General features: G+C 47.0%; 1 protein-coding gene across 2 annotated transcripts; it reads right to left on the minus strand.

Moving 5' to 3' along the window:
* Positions 1-277: 277 nt before the first annotated feature.
* On the minus strand, positions 278-5383 carry LOC121275445 (60S ribosomal protein L22-like 1). Of its 2 annotated transcripts, none has more exons than XM_041183066.1 (4): positions 5263-5383; positions 3691-3795; positions 1918-2039; positions 278-537 (listed from the first exon to the last, which is right to left on the minus strand). In XM_041183066.1, exons 1-4 carry the CDS (start codon positions 5269-5271, stop codon positions 393-395), a joined length of 381 nt encoding a protein of 126 aa, XP_041039000.1. In that variant the 5' UTR covers positions 5272-5383; the 3' UTR covers positions 278-392. The 2 variants fall into 2 exon arrangements, with proteins under 2 accessions (XP_041039000.1, XP_041039001.1); XM_041183067.1 differs by having other exon boundaries at positions 3691-3792; positions 5263-5297.
* Positions 5384-11115: the final 5732 nt, after the last annotated feature.

The following is an 11115-nucleotide window of genomic DNA, read 5'->3' on the forward strand; positions in this document are numbered from 1 at the left end:
TTGAATGAGAGAACAGTTGCACATATATATAATAGTAACTTTCAAAAAGGAACTGAAACAATAACTGAAGGAGAAAATCACGAAACTATGGGAAAAGAACAAAGGAAGGGGGTGGGGGCTGGAGGAACGGTACACTTACTGTTCCAGTTACATAGGGTCAAATGCCCTTCTGTGCTGTACAACTATGTGGTAGTGCGCTCCCCATTCTCTCATGGGAAGTAGTTCGTTCTGAATTCTTCATCACTTGTAAGTTCACTGACTGGAGGAAAAAGGACAATTTTTCTGGGAAAGTAGTGATTTATTAATAAGTTAATAACTTTTTATATAGATGTTCTCTGAAAACCACACTCCTTTGGTACATGAATCCTAGGCCCGTGGATGCAAAGCCCCCTTCAATCCTCAGTTTCGGACTCCTCCTCATCCTGGCTGATTTGGAAGTAGCGGAGTTCGTAGCTTTCTTTATCGGAGGCGATAACCCGCAGCCAGTCTCGCAGATTGTTCTTCTTCAGGTACTTTTTGGTCAGGTACTTCAGGTATCTGAAGGGGTAGAAGAGAGAGACGGTCAAGGTTTAAATACATGTCCGATCTTCAGCTATGGTTCAGTGGGCAGCACTCACCTCTGAGTCAAAGGTTGTGGGTTCAAGATCCATCCCAGGACTTGAACACAATAACACAGGCTGACACTCCAGTGCAGCAGAGGGAGTGCTAAACAGTTGGAGGTGCCATCTTTCGGATGAAGCCTGACACTTAAACCCGCGGGTGATCTGCCATCCAAGGCAGAGTGCTGGCAAGCTCTTTGTCCACATTAGACCTCACAGCAAAACCCCACCCAGCCCTTTAAACTGATGGCTGCACATTTAAAGTTCCACTAGGAGCTGCTAACACACACACACACGCACACTGAATTTAGCTTGAGGTACTGAGGCCAACAACAGCCTCGGCAGCACAGCAGGACTCCGCAATCAAGTCAGCTGCAATGTCAACTGCTTCACTGCTCCCTCGAAGCAAGCAAACTGAGACAATCCACCGAACAGGGATCAGCCAGTTCAGCACCAGGCAGGAATCAAACCAGCTTATCAAACTGTAAAATTGATTTAAAGAAAAAATATGCTCAACGCCTTAAACAAAAACTTCACTCACTACTGGGAAAAATTCCCAAACCACCCCTCCATGTCGGATCCAACTCCAAAATACTGCTGAGTGAGCAAACTCCCACCTACATGTGGACTCTGATGGAGCAAGTAAGGTGAAACTGTTTCCATGACAGGAGGGTCAGTAACCAAGGGACATAGGTTTGAAGTGGCTGGTGAAAGAACTGGGGTGGGTGGAAGGTGGGGGGAGGGCGCGCGCAGGGATGGGAAGAAAGACATTTTATGCAGTGTGTTGTTGTGATCTGGAACGCGCTGTCTGAAAAGGCAGATTCAATTGTGACTCTCAAAAGTTGGGTAAATACTTGAATGGGAGAAAGCTGCAGGTCTATGGGGAAAAAGTTGGGAGTGGGACTTATTGAAAGGAGTGGCAAAAGCACGAGGTGCCAAATGGCCCCCTGTTCTGTGCCGAGCCATGCTATGATTCTCCTGCTACTTGCTGGAGTGCAGTTCCACACCTTTCACCAATCTTCTGGCACCACCCAAGTGGGCACTGTTCAGGGCTGATCTGGCTATTCAACCACAGCAGCATCACAGACGTGCCCAATTTTGTTCCTGCCACGCTCTGAGAGAGATCCAGTCTGAGTTCTGTACTACAAAAACTATTCAGAACGTGTATTGCTGAGGTGGCGCCTTTTTGAACCACTGCAGCCCGAAGGCTGATGGTGCAAAATCAGAATTCTGCACCTCTGTCCCCCCTCTCCCTGGGCATTCAGGCCAATCACAGCACGGACGCCACAGGAAACAACACGAGGCAACAAATGCTCACCTTTTGGAGAACTTTCTGGTTGAGGTGACAGTGATCTTGTTTTTCAGGCTCTCGATCTGGACGATGCTGCCCAGGTTTCCGGCCTTCCCACCAACCTTCACCTTCTCCCGCAGAAACTGCTCCTGTTATGGAAAACAAAATCATGGGACACTAGGGAAGGAAACCCTAGGCAGACTAGGGAAGAGAACCCTAGCCAAAAACAGCAGTTAGCAGGGCAAGAGTTAAAGGGAGAGAAAGAATAATGTCAGTTCACTTAACAATTTAGAAAGTTCTCAAATCTCAGATTCACTAAATTGGTCCCCAGGATGAAGGGGTTGTCCTATGACAGAGCCCGAGTCAAATTCGGCCTTTTTTCTCCAGAATTTAGATGAATGAGGTGCGGTCTCATTGAAATCAACAAGGTTTTGAAGGGAAAACAAAAACAGAATTACCTGGAAAAACTCAGCAGGTCTGGCAGCATCGGCGGAGAAGAAAAGAGTTGACGTTTCGAGTCCTCATGACCCTTTGACAGTCTTCAGTTCTGTTGAAGGGTCATGAAGACTCGAAACGTCAACTCTTTTCTTCTCCGCCGATGCTGCCAGACCTGCTGAGTTTTTCCAGGTAATTCTGTTTGTGTTTTGGATTTCCAGCATCCGCAGTTTTTTGTTTTTATCTCAAGGTTTTGAAGGGATTGGATTGGGTGGACACAGATTGTTTCCGCTGATGGGGGGGGACCGAAAACACAGGGGCACAGTCTCAGGACAAGGCGTTGTCGATCATTTAGGACTGAGACAAGGGGAAATTACTTCACTCAAAGGGATGCGAATCTTTGGAACTCTCTACACCGGAGGGGGGGGGGAGGGGTGCGCAGGTTGTGGATTCTCCATCGTTGGAAAACATTTAAGGCTGGGATACAGATTTTCGGTGTCTCAGAAAATCGAGGGATATGGGGAGCAAACGGGAAAGTGGAGCTGAAGCCCAAAATCAGCCATGACCCTGTTGAAAGGCGGAGCGGGCTCGGTAGGCTATGTGGTCTACTCCAGCTCCTATTTCTTGTGTTCTTGAGTGGAAGATAAGTTACACAATAAAGATGATAGGCTTAAAATTCATCCCAGTAACTTACAGTAGTCATCTCCAGTCTGCGCAGGAATAGTCACAGAAATATAAGCTGCCTCCATTTCATCGACTGTTGTTCAATTTGTGGGGGGGGGGGGGAGGTGTAAACTTGCTGACCTTTCTCATAACCATCCCATTCCTACTGTCACATGCTGCAGCTACCATGGAGGGTAACAGTAGTGCTGTTAAAGCTGATACACCCTCAGAGAAGGACCCAAAGTAGGGCTCTGCACTGTCAATCACTGTTCCCTGATCCACCCAAGCGCATGGGCCCAGGTTCCACTCTCTATACTCTATACTCACTGGAAGGGTTTCCACTCAGGCGTGGAGAATAGAAGACACGGGCCCAAGCTGGAGTCAACATCCGGTCTGTGGGGGGCGGGGGGCAGGGGTATAGGATGATGCTGTAAATTCCTTATAGTAAAAATAGAAAATTGATGGAAACGCTCAGCAGATCTGACAGCATCTGTGGAGGGGGAAGTGGAGTTAACGTTTCAGATCTGTGCCTTTTCATCGGAACTTTGGGTGGAAATTCTAATGGTATCTTACAGATCTGAGACATTAACTCTTTCTCTCTTCACAGGTGCTGACAGATCTGCAGAGCACTTCCATCACTTTCTGAACTTATTTGAACTTTCCACTAAGCCCAAAATTTTGCTTTTGTTTTAAATTTCTTACAAAGTTGCTGCAGTCGAGGATCCCATCTTCCACTGGGTTGGAGAGGTTGAGAGTGAACCTCCAGACGGATTTCTTCTTGCCCTTAAGGAGCACAGACGACTTCTTCTGTGGACAGGAAGAGAGGCCATTACCAAACAGCATAGGTACAGGAGGTATGTAAAAATGGGGAAGGGGGGAATGAATCACAACCAAGCGGAGGGATGAACCGCGGGCAAATGGGGGAAACAATCCACGGGCAAAGGGGGAGGAACAAACCACGGGCAAAGGGGGGGGGGGGGAGAACCAACCACGGGCAAAAGGGGGGAACGAACCACGGGCAAAGGGGGGGAGAATGAACCACGGGCAAAGGGGGGGGAATGAACACGGGCAAAGGGGGGGGGAGAATGAACCACGGGCAAAGGGGGGGAAATGAACCATGGGCAAAGGGGGGGGAGAGAGTGAACCACGGGCAAAGGGGGGGGGGGGAATGAACCACAGTCAAAGGGGGGGGGAATGAACCACGGGCAAAGGGGGGGGGAATGAACCACGGGCAAAGGGGGGGGGGGGAGAGAATGAACCACGGGCAATGGCGGGGGGAAGAATGAACCACAGGCAAAGGGGGGGGAATGAACCACGGGCAAGGGGGGGGGGGGGGGGGGGAAATGAACAACGGGCAAAGGGGGGGGGAATGAATCACGGGCAAAGGGGGGGAAATGAACCATGGGCAAAGGGGGGGAGAGAGTGAACCACGGGCAAAGGGGGGGGGGGGAATGAACCACGGTCAAAGGGGGGGGGAATGAACCAAGGGCAAAGGGGGGGGGGGGGGGAATGAACCACGGTCAAAGGGGGGGGGGGAATGAACCACGGGCAAGGGGGGGGGGAATTAACCACGGGCAAGGGGGGGGGGGGAATGAACAACGGGCAAAGGGGGGGGGGAATGAACCACGGGCAAAGGGGGGGAGATGAACCATGGGCAAAGGGGGGGGAGAGAGTGAACCACGGGCAAAGGGGGGGGGGAATGAACCACGGTCAAAGGGGGGGGGAATGAACCAAGGGCAAAGGGGGGGGGGGGGGGGGGGGAATGAAGCACGGTCAAAGGGGGGGGGGGGAATGAACCACGGGCAAGGGGGGGGGGGGGGAATGAACAACGGGCATAGGGGGGGGGGAATGAACCACGGGCAAAGGGGGGGGGAATGAACCACGGGCAAAGGGGGGGGGAATGAACCACGGGCAATGGGGGGGGGGGGGTCGAACAGGGAACAATTATAAATGGAAATGTTGGATATTAGGATTTACATGAAAATTTCAGCGAGGAGCAGTGAACTCGGGTTGATGCTGATTTAATTTCTAACTGGGCAGCAACACAGCTCCGAACATTCAGCAGCATTTTGTAACTGAGCCACTCCACATGGTTGATGATGGGATTGTGCGAACAGGCCGCAAAGCCTCGGCGCTCGGGTAGGGGGCCGGGTCCGGCCGGGGGGAAGCCGAGCCCCCATGCTCCCGGTCCCCGGGGCCTGGGCAGCTCCTGCCCGGGGTACCCGGGCTCTGACGGAGAGCCCGCCCCGCGCTCCCGCGCTCCCGCTCACTCACCGGCGCCATCCCCTCCCCTGCCCCGCAAACTCCGCCGCTCCGCTCCCCGCCGGGACCCGAAAGGGCGGCGCGGGCGCGTCCCCTGCTTTATATAGGGGTGTGCGTCGTGACGTCAGCGCGCAGCACGCACCCTGACGCCGCGGGGAAGCACGCGTCTGGAGGTCATGTGACCGTGGGCAGCCGCTGCAGTCACGTGCCTCCTCCCCCTTCACACCCCCAGCCCCGCCTGTTCTACAGGTAGGGGTCAGTCAGTTGGCTCAACTGGCTGGACTGTGATGCCAACAGCGCGGCTGAGGTCACTCACCCACTTCCTCCATCTCCGGCCCTCAGGTTAAAGTCACCACCAGTTGTCTTCCCTCCAATGGGAACTGCAGACACTCAACATTCATCCTCAACATTCAAGCCCTATTCCCACCACGTGATGAAAGGGTTTTTGATCAGCTGAAGGTCCACAAGATGTTTTCGCCTGGGGGAAGTAGGAAGACTTGGGAGTCACCAATATAAAACCAGTCACCCATGTCATCCCTGGCTCACTGGTTGCCTCCGAGTCACAAAGTTGTCCAAAAGTTGGCTTGAGCAAGCAAACAAGCCTGAGACTCCAGAAGACAGAGGGAGATAGATCTTTGACTTAACAAGGGAATGGGATGATGTAGAAGGTAGGCAGGAAAGTAGCTTTGAGGCACGATCAGATCGGCCGTGATCTCACCGAATGGCACGGCAGGCCTAAGGGGCCCAAATAGCCTACTCTTGCTCTCAGTTCATAAGCTTGCTTGGCTGGGTGCTAAAGAATTTTCAAGGAATACTTATCCCTCAGTCATAAAACAACAGATAAACTGGCCATTTTCACACTGTCGTTTGCGGGAGCTTGCTGTGTACAAATTGGCTGTCCTGTTACCTACATTACAACAGTGACAACATTTCAAAATGATTTCATTGGCTGTAAAGTGGTTTGAGACATCGGAGGTTGTGAAAAGTGCTATATAGATCCAAGAATTTTTTTCCTTTAATAAATTCAGGAGAAACATCTTTACCCAGAGAGTGGTGAGAAGTGGAACCCATGATCACACAGCATCTAGATAAAGGCATGAAGGAGATAGGATGGGGTGAAACAAAAAAGGGAAGGGAAAGGCTCATGTTGGTTGAAACAGTAGCATGGACCCATTGGGCCATATGGCCTGCTTCTGTACCGCAGACTTGATGTAATGTGATGCTCACAACCTTGGCATCCTATTCGACCCAGGGGTGAGGTTCTGATCCCATATCCTCTCCAACTCTAGGATCACCTACTTCCATCCCTGCATCCTCAGTGTTTCCAACTGTTCCTCAACTCATCCACTGCTGAAATATCCATTCATGCCTTTGTTACCTCTAAGCTCATCAAGTCCAATATTCTCCTGGCCAGCATCCCACCTTCCGCAATGTTCAATTTACCCAAAACTCTTCTTGGTGTTGATACTGGCCAAAGGAGGTGCTAATGGTAACATTAAGAGTAGAAAGCAGAATGTGATAATAGCCGGACCAGGAAAGAACAACACGAGCAAGTGACAGATGGCCCTAGTGGGGGTGGGGTGGGGTGAAGTGGGGGAGGGGACGGTGGTGGGGAAAAGGATCGAAAATCGGCTAAAAGCTGGGGATAAAACAATGAATAAAAACAGAAATAAATTTGAAAAATAATAAAAATGTGGAAAAAAAAATGAATATTGAAAAAGGGAAATCAAAAAGGGGTGAGGATGGAGGAGAGAGTTCATGGTCTGAAGTTGTTGAACTCGATGTTAAGTCCGGAAGGCTGTAAAGTGCCTAATCGGAAGATGAGGTGCTGTTCCTCCAGTTTGCGTTGAGTTTCACTGCAACAGTGCAGCAGGCCAAGGATGGACATTTGGGCATGACGTCTTTTGCAAACTCTCCTTTGCCTTCATTTACCGCCGGCCTTCTATCCAGCTTCACCTGCTCCACCCCCCTTCACCATATTTCTACTTACCTTTAGTTCTGAAGAAGAGTCATACAGACTCGGAACATTTACTCTGTCTTCCTCTCCACAGACACTGTCAGACCTGCTGAGTTTTTCCAGCATTTTTTATTTTTGTTTCAGAGTTCATTGATGGTTTGGCATGGAGCTCTTTTGCTGTTACTATGCATTGCCTTTAAAAGCACAGCTGCCTGAAACATGGCAAAAGTGGCTGGATAGCAGCTTTCCCATTCAACCAAATATTCCAGCCAAGTTGACCCCCTCCTGAACCTCCAACTGCCAATACACTCCCCCTGACACAACTGGGATAGTTGCAGGATATGCTTCACCTGTATAAATGATGACCTTGAATTTTTGGACAGAACAACCTATGAGATAGTGGTACATGTACTGCAAGTTGCTGATGGGGCCAGTGGAAACTTAACCCAAAAAGAAATATTGGAACATAGTGATACGACCGGGATGGGAGGAGAGCACGTATGATCCAGCCCCACTACTTCACAGGCCGCACTGTTAATTTAAAAGTTTAATTTTCTCACCAAAATAGCCAATCATCTAGTTCACCTACTGGTGGCTAAAATAAAAGGTTCTTCAACCAGGCTTCTTTCAATAAACACAGAACGATTGTTTATTATAAAACAAAACTTCTTTTTAACAAATTCAAAGTTCTGGTTAGTGCACACAATTGTAATTGGGAAGTATAACTATCTATCTTTTGCTAAAGAGTTCCCCCAGCACATACACACACAGACAAAGGGCAAATAGATAGTCTCCCTGCAGAGATGGGCGCTATAAAATAAAGGATAAAGTTCACAGGGTCTCGACACTGTCAACCTGGAGTTCCCTCGTGAAGATGGACCACTGGTCCTGGTGGACGTTTGGAAGTTCTAAAACTGGTCTCAGCTTTGCAGCTCCAAATGCAGACCAGTTACACTCAGATGTGAGTTGTCTGCCTACAGATTGATAACCACACACAATTTTAGGCAAGGTAGAGAGAGAGAGAGAAAGAAAAAGCACGAGTTAGGGCAGCCAGCTTGCTCCCCAACAAGATTGCCTTCAAAACCAACAGGTTCACAACTTAAAGTTTTCTTTCTCTCTCCCATGAAATTTCCAGCAAGTTACCGAACTTTACCTTTTCAGTTCCTTCTCCCCATCAATTAAAGTGAATGCTGTTCAAAACAAACAGGTCATTCTCATAATTTTCATAATGTTATTGGAATTTATTGTACGGATTGGAATAGTGTGTGTGTGTGTGTGTGTGAGATTTAATTGAATTAAAGACAGCTGGTCTGAAGGCTTTGATGTATCAGAAGACAAGCTAGGTTTGAAATGTTAAGTAGGTTTGAAATGTTAAGTAGGTAAACATGGGTGAAGTTTTAGAATGTGAAGCGTAAAGGGAACATTTGCATTTTTAAGTAAACCAGACCAGCTTGAATTCAAAAGAGGGGGTGAAATGATTCACCCAGCCAGGAGAAGTTAAGAAACAGTGTGTCTAATCTTCCCAAAGATTACTGGTAAAATTGATACTATGATACACTTTTATTATTAAAAGGGCAAAATCCAAAGACATAGTGAAACAATGGGAATTTACATTCAAAGGGAAAAATATGTATGAAGGAGAGAAGGCTGTGTGCAAGGGAAAGCATTTTAAGATCTAACAAATGTGAAAAGCCTCCAGCCTCTGCATCCAAAATGCTGTCTACAAGAACTGAAGTTAAGAAAACTCACTTTGAATTTGACTGTTCAGGGTATAGTGTTACTTTGCCTGGGTCTTTTAAAATCTGTGTGTTTTTACTGCTGCCTTAACGGAAGTGTAACTGGGAGTTAGATTAATCAGGGGAGCTAAGAGTTATCATAGTAGTAATTTGTAGACCTATATATGTGCTTAAAATCATTTCTCCTATTAATACATGTTTAGTTTAGTTTTGTAAAAATCCTTTAAGGCTCAGTGGTCTTATTACTACTGAGTTCAAGGCATGCATCTCAAATTAACATACAAATTGCAAAACAAGTTGTGGCAGTTGTTTCAAGTTTCCCTTTGGGATTTGAACAGCTCAGCATTTCCCATCAGCTGTGCCATAACATTCAAGCACCATAAAGGTCAGGTAGTTTCTTGGAAGAGGCCTGCTTGTTGACAGTTCCAAGGTGAAATTATGACCTTTTTAAAAACAATCCCAGGTTAGCATCCAAATGTACAGATAATGCCACGTTCTTCCACTTTGTAAAAGAAAAATTCAGCAATGAGATAGGATTCTAACATAACTCCACCCTTAAGAGATGAAGCACCATTTCCAAATGTGTTTCATCGCAAAGTGTACGGAAAAAAATACATACAACATATAAACAGAATTCAAATATACCCTCTCAGCCATTCACTCCTTCACAGAATCTGTAGTTTTGATTTTTTTTAAAACTTTCCAGATTTTTTTGCAAAATTTACATTCTTCAAAATGCATCAGCAATTATACTTCCCAGGGAATAAGAACACCTTTTAAATTATAAGGCTGTATTAGCAAGCCTCCATTGGAACAGTCTGTCATTCTGAGTCTTAATATTTTCCACAAAGGCCAAGGGATTATGGTCAGTGTATACCATGGTTTCTTTACAGCCATGCCTGATATATACTTCAAAATATGTAAGAACCAGTAACAAGGCCAGGGTTTCCTTTTCTACCATAGCATATCTTTTTTGATGCTGATTTAACTTCTTAGAAAAATACCCTACAGGCTTCCCTTTGCCTGATTCATTTCCCTTCAAAAAGACTGCACCCACCTCCAACTCGCTAGCATCGATTGCCACCTTTAAGGGTTCAGTGAAATTAGGGGCGGCTAACGCCAGCTCATTAGCTAGTTTTTGATAAGCCAAAGGCAATCCTGTCCAGCACTCCCTTGACCATACCGCCTTTGCTTTCTTTTGCAATAAATCCGCAAGTGCAGAAGCTATTGTGAAGTTTGGTATAAATTTACGAAAGAAGTCGTACATCCCCAAACATGTCATGATTTCCCATTTAATTTCAGGGATAGGGATTTCCAAGAAAGCCCGTACCTTCACTGTTCTTGGCAACATTTGTCCTTGCCCGACGATGTGCCCTAAACTGGCTACGCGCGAACTCACTCTTGGCCAGGTTTATTCCTAGACCTGCCAACTATAATTGATTAAATAAGGCTTCTCATTGTTTTACACTGTCTTTCCACTTGCTGCTGTAAATCAATGCATCATCTGAGTAAGCCACATGGCCAGAAACATGAGTGACTACTTGATTCATTAGTCTTTGGAGAATGGCTGTAGCATTTTTTAGTCCAAATGGCATTTCTCGACATTGGTATTTATATATATATATATATATATTTTTTTTTTTTTTCTTTTCCCACCTATTTCCATTACTAAATGTATTTGAATCCATTGTTTTATCTCTACCTTTTAGCCTATTTCGATTCCCCCCCTACCCCCATTAGGGCTATCTGTCCCTTGCTTGTCCTGCTTTCCACCCTTAATGTCCCCATTAGCACATTTCTTAGCTAATATCACCACCATCAACACCTCTTTGTCCTTTTGTCTATGACATCTTTTAGCAATCTCCAGCTATCACTGGCCCTCTATCCAGCTCTACCTGTCCCACCACCACCCCCCCCCCCCCCCCCCCCCCCCCCCCCAAACAAACCAGTTTACATTTCACCTCTTTTCTATTTTTCCTTAGTTCTGATGAAGTATCATTCGGACTCGAAACGTTAACTGTGTTCCTCTCTGCAGATGCTGTCAGACCTGCTGAGTTTTTCCAGGTATTTTTGTTATTGGTATAGCCCATTTAGAGTGACAAAAGCTGACATCTCCTTAGCTCGCAATGTAAAAAGGTACTTGCCAGTATGCTTTCAAATCTATCTTAGTAA

The sequence above is a fragment of the Carcharodon carcharias genome, chromosome 2 (assembly GCF_017639515.1).
Source record: "Carcharodon carcharias isolate sCarCar2 chromosome 2, sCarCar2.pri, whole genome shotgun sequence".
Classification (NCBI taxonomy): Eukaryota; Metazoa; Chordata; class Chondrichthyes; order Lamniformes; family Lamnidae; genus Carcharodon; species Carcharodon carcharias.